Source organism: Nakaseomyces bracarensis, assembly GCF_045282275.1.
Source record: "Nakaseomyces bracarensis strain CBM3 chromosome Unknown Scaff8_0, whole genome shotgun sequence".
In the NCBI taxonomy this organism is placed as follows: Eukaryota; Fungi; Ascomycota; class Saccharomycetes; order Saccharomycetales; family Saccharomycetaceae; genus Nakaseomyces; species Nakaseomyces bracarensis.
In genome coordinates, this window is record NW_027263969.1 from 584065 (window position 1) to 597768 (window position 13704).

A 13704-nucleotide genomic window follows, 5' to 3' on the forward strand; every position below is an offset into this window, starting at 1 on the left:
TATTGCTCTTAGAAACTACCGTGGCAGGTCATTTAACGAATGTAACGGGATTCTGGTGTTGGCTTAAAGAACCCTAATTTGATTAAAATTATCTTGGGAAATAACGTAAACGAAGTAGGAAGAGGACATCTGTAGAAGGGAAACGACAATTGAGGAAGTTTTTATTAGTCCCAAAAAAAAAAAAAATAGATAAAAATTATAATCCAATTGATTGTTCAAAACTTGTTATTAAAAAAATCGCGAAGTAGAACAAGAGACGTTAATTGACTTGATTATAAAACAGTTAATCACAAAAATCAAATTCAAAGAAAAAGTTATGAGTAAAGTCTTGGAATTATTAGCCCATCCATTGGAGTTGAAAGCTGCTTTGAAGCTGAAGTATATCAGACAGCCATTGTTTACTACTAATGACACCAAGGAGACTCCTGGTTTGGTTAGATGTTACGAATTGTTGGGATTGACTTCTAGGTCTTTTGCTGCTGTGATCATGGAGTTGCACCCTGAGTTACGTAACGTCATTATGATTTTCTATTTGGTCTTGCGTGCTTTGGATACTGTGGAGGACGACATGACAATTCAACCCCAATTGAAGGTGAAAACTCTCCGTGAGTTTGATTCTAAACTGGACACTAGGGATTGGTCCTTTGATGGTAATGATTTGAAAGAGAAGGACCGTGTTGTACTCACAGAATTCCCTGTCATCCTTGCTGAATATCACAGGTTGAAACCTGAATACCAGAAGGTGATTAAGAGAATTACCGGTCTAATGGGTAACGGTATGGCTGATTATATCCAAGATGAGAACTTCAACTTGAATGGTGTACAAACTGTGAAGGACTACGATAAGTACTGTCACTATGTTGCCGGTTTAGTCGGTGACGGTTTATCTAATATGATTGTCTTGGCAGGTTTCGGTTCTGATGATCTATACCACGGTGAGCACAGCTTCCAATTGTACGAAAGCATGGGTTTGTTCTTGCAAAAGACTAACATTATCAGAGACTATGCCGAGGATTTAAACGACGGTCGTTCTTTCTGGCCAAAGGAGATATGGTCTCAATACGCTGATAAGTTGACCGACTTCAGAAACCCACAAAACACAAAGAAGGGTGTTGAGTGTATCAATCACTTAGTTCTTAACGCCTTGACTCATGCTATTGATGTCTTAACATACTTGAGCTCCGTTCATGAACAATCTTCTTTCCAATTTTGTGCTATTCCACAAGTTATGGCCATTGCCACCTTAGCTAAGGTTTTTAACAACCCAGTTGTTTTGCAAAAGAACGTTAAGATCAGAAAGGGAACCACTTGTGATCTGATCCTAAAATCCAGAACTTTGAAGGGTTGTGTCCAAATTTTCCAATATTACTTACGTGATATGAAACAACATCTACCAGTTGAGGACCCTAACTACTTGAAGTTTAACATCCAAGTTGCCAAGATTGAGCAATTTATCGAAGAGATGTATCAAGACAATTTGCCAACTGGCGTCAAGCCAAGAGAAACTCTGGCTTACTTGAAAACTGTCGAGAGGACCAAGTGGGATGAACAAGTTGCCCCAAGAGCCCAAGAAGAAGATTACAAGTTTAACATGTCTCTAAGTGTAGTCTTCTGTCTATTATTGAGTTTCTACTTCTTTACTCACTAGAACCTCTAATGGAACGAATACTTTTATCCTTTTTTTTTAAACACAATATCTTGAAATGACCTTTGTTTTCCTATTCACTAACAGATATTTATAACGAGTTCTATTCTATTTTTATTTCTACCATCCATTTTTTATTTTGGTTTATTATCACTATTATCTTTTGATAACAAATTGCACTATTGCACCCAAGCGCCCCAAGGGTCAATTACACCTTATATATATAGATTCTCTTACCAACAAATACATATAAACGAAAATAACAAAAACAAAAACTTATGAATCCAGTTCTTTAGTATTTAAATTATACATGATCTTATCATGCTATTTCTATATATTACATTATTGGCAGAGGTCTATCCGAGAAAAGAACTTTATATTCGATTATATCAAGAAGTTCCACATTCTGTCCATTATCATTAAACTTCAACAACCCTACTGGAGGATTGAGTTTGACCACTTTCCCAAGCAGCCGTTGCTTCTTCCCAACAAACAATATGGCCTTGTTGTTATCTTCTAGTGTCAAGTTCCCGAATTGCACCGTATCATGCCCATCAACACTCTTGTATAACTCGCTACTGGAGTCAATATCAGACGGCAGCTCCAATGAACCTTGTATTTCAACAATCATCCGACCCAATGGCGTCTCTATCGTACGTTCTTGCTCATCCACCTCATCTCCACATTGCGCAAGCCGCAACGTATCATAACTTATGGGTACCGATGGCATCTGATAAGCTTATTAATAAACACAGTACCTGTTCGATATAAACCGCTATATCTTCTATCAGTCCGCTGTAGTGAATACCCACCCAAATACGTCAATATCGAATTTCAACAATATAGGTGGCATTTTTTTTTTCCACCTCCATATTTAAGGATATAGGGACTGGACTATATACAATTACTTAGGGAACATAGCTTATTAGGAACCAAAATCAAAGTATAGAGCGGTTTGACGATGTTGTGGTTCTCGAAGAAGTCTCTAGTGCAGAGATATACTGCTGACCTGTCGCAGATCACTCAGCAGATACATGAATTGGACAAATCGATAAAGAATAGGCAGGCCAAGGTCGACAGGTTGCAAGGCCAGATCACGTATTTGGGGATTATGGCCACTATGGTTGTGATGGCATATGTACATTTGGAGTACGGAAATATGTTGCTCTCCTGTGGGAGTGGTGTGGGCTCCATTTTTGTTCTCGTACTTTTCAAGTGGTTTATGTACCGGTTATATGCAAAATACCACCAGTATAAGCTGAGGCGATTGGCACGCCTACGTGGAGAACACCAGAAGAAACTAGACAAATTGAAAGAGGAGACCAACTTTAATGCTACACACTCAATTATCCAGCGGTTCTCCTCTGGTGAGACACAGTCCGAGGATGCCGTGATACTTATGGATGAAGAGATAAGCAAGAAATATGGGGAATTGAACGAGCTACAGAAGCAATTGACGGAATTGAAACAGAATGAGGCCAAGTTGAAGGATCCCAAGGAACGTGATGTGTGGTTTGACAAAGTTCTCGGTGTTTTATCCGGCGGTGACGAGATGGCTCCAAGACCTATTATATGTCCGCAGTGTAGCGAACATACGGGTGCGTATAGACTTGTCAACAGACCATTGAGATATGTATGCCCCAATTGTTCTTTCAAAATAGAAGAAAAAGTAGAAGAAGAAGTTGTAGAAGAAAAAGAGATGAAATAGTTATACAAAATGAGATATTATACACAAAATAATAATAATAATAAAAAAAAAAGATATATTTTTATAATAATAATCTTATATAACTATATCAATTTGGTTTATTTAGATAGGGACATGATGGCGTTAACGATATCACCGTCGTGTTCCTTTAGAGCCTTGATAGCATGAGCCTTGGAAGCGTTAGTCTGTTGAACAACCAACTCAACGTCGTCCTCGTTCAAGTCACCGACCTCAACGTTCTCATCAGCAGCCTCAGTCTTAGCTTCACCGGACTCGTTAGCATCAGCAGCAGCTTGCAAGTCAGCTTGGATGTCCTCTGGGGTCTTGGTAGCTGGTTGTTGAGCAGCTTGTTGCTGGGCAGCAGCTAGTCTTTGAGTGAAGTTGTCAACCTTGGCTTCACCGAAGACAACATAGTTACCACCGACGGAACGGAAAACTTCTGGCTTCTCAATGGCGTAGATTTGGTTGTCCTTCTTTCTGAAGGTAACTCTGATGATACCTGGAACCTTCTTTAGGCCCAACTTAGAGATCATCTCTCTAGCCTTCTTCTCGTTTCTGTTCAAGATAGTAATGTTAGCGTTTTCTGGAATTTCAGCCATTGTTTGTTGTATTTTTAGATGTGTGTTTTTCTTTTGTAATTGGTAGAGTGTAAGTGAATTTAGAAGTTAAATTGCATTACAACATACATATTAATCCTAATTAAATATTTATTATAACAATTTCATTAACAAGCAATCAATGCCAAAAGGAACGTCGACGGCCCCAACGAACAACAAAAAAAAAAAAAAAAGGTGAAAAAAAAAAAAACTTGAGAAATATACTAGTCACTGTATACGTACCAGTCATGTGAAAATATGATATATAACGACTAACACACGTGTAATATGTGAATACACGAATATCATGTGATATTTCCACGTGACCACGGTTTTGCTTTTTGCTTTGCACTGGGGGGGGGGGAGGAAGGGCATTGCTACGGGGAGTTGTCTGTGTCTGTGTCTGTGTCTGTGTGATTTGTGTAGTGGTAGTAAAATATCTAAATCTGTTCATCTTTGTTGTATAGTGTGTGGGGTGGAAGAAGCATTGCTACTGGAGTTTCTGTAGAGAGTTATATGTAATAGAGACATGGTGTAAGTAATGTGTCAAAAGCAAGGATGTATTCCTTAATTATATTGGGTATTGAAATGCTTGTGTGTGGAATATAATATTGTTTAAAGGAAAGAAGAGAAACATAGAATGTTCACACCACTGACAAGGAAATGTTTGTCCAGAGTGGTGCCGAGAGTGGTGCCGAGAGTGGTACCGAGAGTGGTGCCGAGTGCTAATGTTAGTGTGAGATGGATGGGGATGGGAATGGGGACGGGAATAGGTCGATATGTTCAACAACCTCAATATAAGAGGTTTAATTCGAATCTTGTGGATGAGAAGAATAGCAAAAAACCCGATAAAAACAACATTTCGTTGAAGTTTATAACTGAGAGGGACAGGATACTGGCACAGACGTCTGGTGTGTTTGCGAAGCTGAGGATCAATCTCCGGTGGTTGTTGAAACGGTCTGTGAACAGACCGTTCAATACCGATGATATTGGTGCATTCATCTCGTGGATCGTGGTAAGCAATTTTATCATATTCATGGTGTGGACCACGTCGTTTGTCTCCGTGATCATATACTTGCTAAACACAGTGTATGCGCAGGAATACGTTGCTGAGAAGGTTGGTAACTACTTGACCAAGAACAGTGCATTGTCCGTGGTCTTTGAGAGTGCTGTGGTGCCGTACTGGTCCTCGGGTAAGATCACTTTCAAGAATGTGTTTATATCGAGGAGACCTAAGATATCGCACGGTTTCACGAAGGGTTCACAGACAGAGGCCGCACAACGGGCTAAATTGGCGCTCAGTGAGAGCATACTTGTAAATAGAGAAGACTTCGAGAACGGGAACTACACTCAATTCGACTTGACTATCGATCAGGTTGAGATTTCATTGAATTTCAGGAAATGGCTGAACGGGCGAGGCTTTATAGACGAGGTTTCGATTCAAGGTTTAAGAGGTATCGTAGATAGAACACATGTGGTGTGGAAACCGAATGATGATCCGCGTAGCTATAAGAACGTGTCACAGCCGGGAGATTTTGAAATATCGAACTTCAAGATGAATGACGTTCTGTTCACTTTGTACCAGCCCGATGGGTTCCGACCATTTCAAGTGAGCATTTTCAATTGCGACTTACCGCAACTTCGCAAACACTGGCTGTTTTATGACATATTGAACGCCAATAGCATGAACGGTGCATATGATAACTCAATGTTCACTATACACAGGAAATACAAAGTGCCGAATAACGGAGAAGAGAACTCACCTATATCCCCTTGGAGAAAAGTCACCAGGTTCAGAGTAGACAACCTAGACATAGATCATCTCAATGCAGGCATTGAGGGTCCGTTCGGATGGATCACCGAGGGTAAAGTTAACATGATCGGGGATGTACTGCTTCCAAATAAGGACGCCTTACAAGTCACAGAGATTCTAACTGAGATAAGTAACCGATTACTAAAGGAGGCCAAACGTTATAACATAATACCCGCCAAACCTGATAAACAAGATCAACTGGACATCGAGCCAGACGATTATTTCATCATGGATTTCTTCCTAAGACTGAGCCATGTGAAAGCAAGAGTGCCTCTCTTCGCCCCGGGCCTAACATACATGAACAACGCTCTTATAAGACCGATAGTCGGCTACATTAACTCCCACAGGACATACATCCCAATAAGATGTCGTGTGGTGAAGAAAATGCAAGATTTCGAGGGATCCTGGACAGTGTACGACTCATACCTCATGCAGGACCTCAGTGCCGAAGTCTACGATGCATTCGCTGACTATGTAGCTGACGACCAGCGCAGATCACATCGCATAAAGAAAGTAGGATTCTGGTCCTTACAGATACTACTACAACTAATCCTCATGAGCCTCGGCTCCATTGCATAAATAATATTCTTAAGTATAATTAATCAATATAATCAATATAACTTAATCATATGATTATTTTACTTAGAAACACCCGTACAACCCACATTTTTAATTAATTTAAATGATAAAAAAAAAGGTCGGCCGTGCCGAACTGGGAGCTAAAAGGGTTTTCCCAATTCATTTAATTTAATTTATTACTATTAAATAATAATCGAAGGAGGAAGGGGTAGTGAAAGACAGTTGCTTTAAGAGTTAAGCATAGAAGTGATATCTTGTTATAGGGGTTATAAACTACAAGGTAAAGTTGGTATTATATTTCATGGAATTAGCATACTAATTAGTAGAAAAACAAACAAAAAAAAAATGACTAGACCTCCAGTTTTACGTTATGGTGTGCCTATTGGTGTTACAGTTGGTATGTGGAAGGGTTTGAGGAAGTATTTGGCGAAGCGTCTACCATATAGTGTGTTTGAGGAACCCTCTCAGTTTGAGCAATGGACTGATGAATATTTGGTACCGGAAATCGGGATACCGGAGGTGGTGAAGGAGATAATACCTGAGGAGGTGAAGACCAGTCATGTGGGTGTTTGGATGCAGGATATATATAACAAGTTCTGGGATATGGACCCCCGGTTGTCGATTCTAATACTAGCTCTGTTGGTTCTGAGTCCACTGTTGACGAGAACTTCAGAGGAAAAGATAGAGAGTCATAAAGAAACGTTAACAGAAGAGAGGCTTGCGGATCCTCCAAAAATTTCTGCATTAGAACAAGATGAAGAGGTAGATGTAGTAGTAGTAGAAGAAGAAGATGTTGAAGAAGAAGAGGAAGAAGAGGAAGAGGAGGATGAAGAGGAGGAGGAAGAGGAGGATGAAGAAGAAGAAGAAGAAGTAGTTGAAATCAAACCGTCCGTAGTAGCTGTTAAGGATATCAATATAAGTCCGGTAGTAATAAAGGATGAGATTGCCAATGTTCCTACTTTGGCTCACGACGACTTCAAAACAGAGAATGAAACGAGACAGACACCTTCCGCCTCCACGAGTAGCCTAGAATCTCACGGATCTGGCATTAATGATTCTAGTCCACACTTGCCTTTGCAGGTGTCCCCAGCAAAAACCAGCAATTCGAATGCACAGATCAATAATTTCCAGGCATACTCACAACCTTTCACCTACTAAATTAACAGAAGAAGTAAAAACTCTAACTTTTTAACCAAAATGGAAGTTGATCTTTCAATTTTGTTTGACAGGAAAAGGGAATATTAGTTAAACAAAACCTTGTTATGAACAATATGATAAAAAAAAGCAAACAGTGTCAAAAAAATTACATTTCCTTACATAAATGATTTTTTCCCCTTCTTGTTCCATTACGAATTTATTATATCTATTTTTATAAATACAGAAAATGATCTAGTATAAGTAATGTTCCTTTTTGACCAATAGGACACGTTTTGAATATATATTCGTTATTATTTATATCCACTATTATATTTCATTATACTATTTGACCATAATAACAACCTCACATGCTCAATTCGTAACATGGCACAGTATTCCTCTGCCAAAAATTTTTCTTTCTGAAAAAAAATAAAAAATAAAAAATTATGCGATGAGCTTGACCGTTATAGCGATGAGACAAAGTTAAGAATATTTATATTATCCAAATATAAGATAGCTTTTCCGTACTTATATTGTTCAATTAATTATTTTATTAACAGAGTGCAGAACTGAAAGATATACAGGAAGAAGAGGTGGTACCAGAAAATATTATACTCAACCAGACCGTACCGAACCAAATACATTTTGTAGAAGCACTTTGATACAGGAGCAAGCTTAGTTGATTCTTTTTTTGAAGGAAATAAGTAATAAAAAAATAATGTTGACTGACATTTCGAGTTTTTCCGAAGATGGGATGAAATTTGCCTATCAAGGTGGTGTATCGAAGAAGAATATAATTAATATCTATCCACTTGATCCAGAGAACAATTATCAAATAAATAGTTCATTGGTTGACCAAATTGACTGTGAATCAAATGATCTAAACCTAAGTGAATTGCAATTCTACGGTTGGTGTTACAACGAGAGCAGTGCTAAAACGAAGAGAAGTAACAGCAATGAAGTAGTCAAGAACACCTCAAGGGACTATGAAAACTATTTTGTTAACGTCTTCGATCCTACCAAGGTCGTTGTATACACAGAAACAGGTAAAGATATAGTAAACATCTTGAAAAGTAAGGATAAGGTTATTGGTATGGGTATTGAAGGGCCATACATCTGGCTTCTGGACGAGAATATGGTCACTAAAAAGTATCACTACCAACAAAATAAACAGCTGAAATCCTTCACTTTCTCTGAAGCTAAAAATGAGAATATTATAAATTTCCAAGTCCTCCAAGCTGATGAAAAGACTATATTTATTGTTATCTGCTCTGAAGAAAAAGTATACATTGTTGATCCAAGTAAGAGAAGGGCGTCTACGAAATTGACAATAGACTTGAACTCATGTACTAAAGCAGTCTTACTGGACAATAATAAGTTCATTGCCCTAAGATCATTCGATGGTATTACAGTATATGACTTTTCGACTGGGAAAGAAGTATACCGTTGGGAAATTAATGACGTTCCAAAACTGGCTTCTCTGGGAGGTTATATTGTGGCCTTATCATCTGATAGAGAATCCATCGATATTCTCAAAATTGGAGAAAGCGATGCTGTGGGCACAATAATAGCTGGTTCAGCAAAGATTATAGATTTCACCACTAGCAGTGGTACAAGTCTACTAATATCATGGTTGAACGTTAATGAACCTAATTTCAAGAACCTGACCAGAAAGCAAATCGTTGGTGGTGGTATAACTAACATAAATGAAAACGTTGAAAAAGATACTGAGGAAGCTGTGAATGAAGAAGAACATGCAGGCACAGAAGTTGTGGATAAGAAAAATGAGCAAACTCAAAAAATTAGCAAAGCTGGTCAAGACAAAATTAGCCAAAGTCTGATTACTGCTTTAATAGAAGGTGAAGACGGCGAGATCTTAGCTAACCTAGAGTTGGAAACATGGACACCTGACAGAATTTCTATATTTGTTAATAATAAGCTTGAAGACCAGGATCAATCCATTAGACTATATTCCCTAGTAGCCAAGCATGTAGAGGAAAACGTATGGAATACCAATCCAATACTATCCAATTGGTTAAAGTGGTTAATGCTTTACAAAGGCACAGAACTAGACTCCACAACTGACAAGAAGGTAAGAAAACAGACCAAACACCTTAAATCTGCATTGAAAACATCCACATCGACACTCCCAATATTGTTAGGTATCCAAGGTAGACTTGAAATGTTGAAGACCCAAGCTCAATTAAGAAGAGAACTTGCAGAACTTACTCTGGAGCAAGATGACACTGAGTTTACGGAGAATAATATCACATATGTCGATGGTGAGGGCGACAACTTTGTCGATGCACCAGAGTACCTAGAGGCAAAATAGCAGTTTTAAAAGAACTGCACAACGTTGTTACCCAAAACAATATTTAGCATTTTTCATAGGCCATAAACTATGTAATATTTTACAATTAAAAGCAATAGAAAAGAAAAAAAACGAACAAACATAATAATCTGTAATAATTGTTGTTTCAAATAAACAATATGTCATTGCTATTTGATAGGAGGATTGAATTTAAATTCAACTTCGAAATAGGCTACTTTTTATTTATTCGGACTTCGGCCGAAATTGCTCGTTAAAGTTTTTGGCTCCAAGGGCTCAGCCAACAATGGTTACTTGAATTTGGACCAATACTATATATGCAGAGTCCTCGAGAACTGTACTTCGATTATAATATATAATATAAATATTAAAATAGATTTGTTATAACTGTAGTTAAAGAAGACTGACAATGAAAGTTTTCCATACTGTTAAAGAATTAGTGCAATGGCGTACCAATGACATTGGTGACAGAAGGAACGTTAATGTTGGATTTGTTCCCACAATGGGTGCATTGCATGCTGGACACGCTTCCCTGATTGCTCAATCCGTGAAAGATAACGATTACACGGTGGCAAGTATATTCGTTAACCCATCCCAGTTTGCACCTGGCGAGGATTTGGATCAATACCCAAGAACGTTACCAGAAGACATCAAGCTCTTGGAATCTTTTAAATGTGACGTCTTGTTTGCCCCAAATGCTAGTGAGATGTATCCACAGGGTATTCCACTAGATGTTCACGAGCAAAAGGGACCATTCGTGAGCGTCCTAGGCGTAAGTGAGATGCTGGAAGGCAAGACCAGACCAAACTTCTTCCGTGGTGTGGCTACTGTGGTAACCAAGCTACTAAACATAGTCTCACCTGACGTCGCATATTTTGGCCAAAAGGATATTCAACAATTCATTGTCCTGGAAACAATGGTCAAAGAATTGTTTGTCAATACAAGGCTCGTAAGGATGCCCATTGCAAGAGCCGAATCCGGCTTGGCTCTGAGTAGCAGAAACAAGTACCTGTGTCCAGAATCCATAGAGATCTCCGCAACATTGTACAAAGGTATTAGCAAGGCTGCTCAACTGATTAAATCAGGGACCACTGCCAGAAATGAACTGATCAACAATATTAACGCAGTTTGGCAACCTTGCATCGACTCCGGAGATTTCAAAGTGGACTACATATCTATAGCAGACTACGGGACATTGCACGAACTTGAAACCGTCCATTGTTCAGGAACTGCAGATGAGATAGTCATCAGCTGCGCAATCTACGTGACAGACAGACAGACCAAAACCGTTGTAAGGTTGATAGATAATATAGTCATGTGAAAAATAATAATATAGCCAGTATATAAAAAAGAAATTTAAAGCTAAAGGGATAAGGAGGGGAAAACGTCTCACATAACGTAAACCCGCACCCATAAACCTTTATTTTTAGGCTTGGCCCTTACCCCTCCTGTCGCTCTCATAAACATTGGTATCTAAATGATTACGTTCCTAATTACTACCCTTAAAAATGATTAACAGTTATATGTATTCTTGTAACTAAGTCTTATGGTTTTAAAGACCTTCAAACATTGAGCAATTTTGAAGGTGGAGATATACCAACAACAAACAGTGAAGGTATTGCATACTCAACAGAAAACGGGAAATTCCCTATTTTATCTAAGATTTATATATATACATCGTTTAGACTCACTCTCAATAAACTGGGATGGACAACAAAAGGGTAAACTGATAAAGTCAATAAGTTAATTAATAGGTAACTTACATAACTTGTTTCCACTTAAAATACTACTCTTTAAAAGGATTCTGTTTTTGAGTCATCCTATAAAATAGATTATATCAAAAAAATAGGATACTCCCATCAAAGACATAAATACTACAACGAAAAGACGAGGAATAAGCTATATATTTTATCTTCAAGGATTATATTTTTATATGCTTAGGTTTCAAAGGACAAAAATACAAGAACATAGCAAATTGTCGCCGATGAGCACTAGAGAAAGTGGGAATAGTGTGTTAGATCCACACAATTCGGTGATGCAGCTACTACAAGCTACTGAAGAAGAGACAGGGGTCGCTATTCAAGATACGTCTCTAAGTGAGTCGCTGGGGGAGTCCTGGCAACCTGTTAGCAGTATAGATATCACAGAGGAAGACAATGGCGAAATCAGCAGGCATGTTACCAACAACTCTACCAGTATTCTGTCATCGTCAGACACCTCTGAGGAAGAGGAGGCCACACAGGAAAGGGAACCTTACAAAAATTTCCATATGACTACAAATGAGGGTTACATGATGAATTCTGATGATAAGAATGGAGCTGAAGGTGAGAAGCTTTTGAACCAGGCGGATGACTCAACTTCCCGATCGGCCACAGAAAATGGCGCAGAGAAGGGTGGAGAGCTGTCGAACCCTGTATCGTTATATGAAGATATTGAGCTATCAGGGACTGGAAGTGTTGCCAGAAGTACTGGTTCGTCGTCTACCTCATTTGTGATGCCCAAATTATCCCTAACATACAAGACGTCACAACTCAAGACGTTGTTGGTCATTGGTAGACCAGGAAGGTTGTTCTATGACAAAATACCGGAGAGTTATAAGGAAATCTTCGAGTTACCGATGACCACTAGTCCTCATGAATTCAATAATCATTTGGGAATAGTTATTGTCTTTCAAGAGATGAAGGAACTTATAGCACTGCTGAATAGAGTTATCCAGTATACAGACAAAATGCCAATAATTCCAATTTGTGAATCTGAACAGAGAACCAAGGTAAAGAACATCTTAAAGACTTTCCTAAAGAATCAGATGATAGTACTGATGTATCCCCCAGTAACAATATCAAATGATTACGATATGGGGAAAATGTTCCAGTACACAAAGAAATTGGTCGCAAAGATAAAAAGGAAAGAAGTAACTGGATGTGAAGAGATTGCATTTGCTAATAATACTGGCGGTGGTTATGATTCACTTGAGAAACGCACCAAGTACAAGAAAAATCCAAAGAAGAGAAGAAAATATAGAAAACCTCCAAATTATCCGTACGGGAAATGGCTAACATGGGGAATTTCTTTAACTATTGGTGTCAGCCTAGGATATTGTGCAACCTACATTATAACAACTACGCTATTCTATAGTGTTCCAAATGATACTCCACAAATCAAGAGTGCAGGCAGTCACAAGGGTTTTTCTGTAATTACCTCGGGATCCTCTGCTAAACCACCTATCAGCCACTCACACGATTACGGAAATGAATCTCATCATCAGGGTTTTATCAAGCACACAATCTCGATTATCAAGAAAACATTTTTGAAGATCAATGGTACTATGGGTACCGTGATCGCCTCTATTACTCAAATAATAAAACAAAATACAATACCAGATGACCAGGTCTTTGCACTGGGATATATGTTGACATAACAATAACAACAGAGTACCTATGTTTTCACATTCACTTTTAAATTTTTGTTTCTTTCTTTAATTTTTCTTAAATGTTTGGTGCAGTTATAGATAAAAAAAAACTATTAGTTTTTATATTTTATTCTTCAAAATAAAAGTTATTTTGTTATTTCTTATAGCTTCTCTCTCTCATCTTTGCAAGGATATTCATGCCATTATAAAAAACTTATACAAGAATTATATTCAAATTTCACTTATATACAAAAGATAGATAAATACACACAACTCCTTATTACCTATAAATAAAACACTAATAAACTAGCTATAAATTTCAAAGTCCATAGAATATTTATTTATAATAAGCTAAGACTTATTTTTTTAATAAATTAATACTATAATAGTGTATTGATCAAAAATGACGTCATTTCATAACGCGCGCGAAAGGCGGAGCATTTTTTTTTAGTGATAATTTTAGAAGACGTCGAATCCAAAAAAAAAAA

The 13704-nt window shown here is 38.0% G+C and overlaps 9 protein-coding genes across 9 annotated transcripts; 7 read left to right on the forward strand and 2 right to left on the reverse strand.

The window, feature by feature from the left end:
• Nucleotides 1-316: 316 nt before the first annotated feature.
• On the forward strand, nt 317-1648 carry ERG9 (bifunctional farnesyl-diphosphate farnesyltransferase/squalene synthase; the record flags this gene model as incomplete). Its single annotated transcript, XM_071052282.1, has 1 exon — nt 317-1648. One exon carries the CDS (start codon nt 317-319, stop codon nt 1646-1648), a length of 1332 nt encoding a protein of 443 aa, XP_070906903.1.
• Nucleotides 1649-1982: 334 nt separating this feature from the next.
• CTF8 (Ctf8p) lies at nt 1983-2375 on the reverse strand (the record flags this gene model as incomplete). The annotated part of the gene is made up of 1 exon (XM_071052283.1): nt 1983-2375. The coding sequence occupies one exon, from the start codon at nt 2373-2375 to the stop codon at nt 1983-1985; it is 393 nt and encodes a 130-aa protein (XP_070906904.1).
• A 231-nt stretch (nt 2376-2606) lies between these two features.
• Nucleotides 2607-3353, forward strand: LNP1 (Lnp1p; the record flags this gene model as incomplete). Its single annotated transcript, XM_071052284.1, has 1 exon — nt 2607-3353. One exon carries the CDS (start codon nt 2607-2609, stop codon nt 3351-3353), a length of 747 nt encoding a protein of 248 aa, XP_070906905.1.
• A 98-nt stretch (nt 3354-3451) lies between these two features.
• On the reverse strand, nt 3452-3952 carry EGD2 (Egd2p; the record flags this gene model as incomplete). Its single annotated transcript, XM_071052285.1, has 1 exon — nt 3452-3952. The coding sequence occupies one exon, from the start codon at nt 3950-3952 to the stop codon at nt 3452-3454; it is 501 nt and encodes a 166-aa protein (XP_070906906.1).
• Nucleotides 3953-4589: 637 nt separating this feature from the next.
• MDM31 (Mdm31p) lies at nt 4590-6341 on the forward strand (the record flags this gene model as incomplete). The annotated part of the gene is made up of 1 exon (XM_071052286.1): nt 4590-6341. The coding sequence occupies one exon, from the start codon at nt 4590-4592 to the stop codon at nt 6339-6341; it is 1752 nt and encodes a 583-aa protein (XP_070906907.1).
• Nucleotides 6342-6686: 345 nt separating this feature from the next.
• On the forward strand, nt 6687-7499 carry NVJ1 (Nvj1p; the record flags this gene model as incomplete). Its single annotated transcript, XM_071052287.1, has 1 exon — nt 6687-7499. The coding sequence occupies one exon, from the start codon at nt 6687-6689 to the stop codon at nt 7497-7499; it is 813 nt and encodes a 270-aa protein (XP_070906908.1).
• A 697-nt stretch (nt 7500-8196) lies between these two features.
• Nucleotides 8197-9810, forward strand: UTP9 (Utp9p; the record flags this gene model as incomplete). Its single annotated transcript, XM_071052288.1, has 1 exon — nt 8197-9810. The coding sequence occupies one exon, from the start codon at nt 8197-8199 to the stop codon at nt 9808-9810; it is 1614 nt and encodes a 537-aa protein (XP_070906909.1).
• A 406-nt stretch (nt 9811-10216) lies between these two features.
• Nucleotides 10217-11128, forward strand: PAN6 (pantoate--beta-alanine ligase PAN6; the record flags this gene model as incomplete). The annotated part of the gene is made up of 1 exon (XM_071052289.1): nt 10217-11128. One exon carries the CDS (start codon nt 10217-10219, stop codon nt 11126-11128), a length of 912 nt encoding a protein of 303 aa, XP_070906910.1.
• Nucleotides 11129-11740: 612 nt separating this feature from the next.
• Nucleotides 11741-13225, forward strand: ATG32 (mitophagy protein ATG32; the record flags this gene model as incomplete). Its single annotated transcript, XM_071052290.1, has 1 exon — nt 11741-13225. The coding sequence occupies one exon, from the start codon at nt 11741-11743 to the stop codon at nt 13223-13225; it is 1485 nt and encodes a 494-aa protein (XP_070906911.1).
• Nucleotides 13226-13704: the final 479 nt, after the last annotated feature.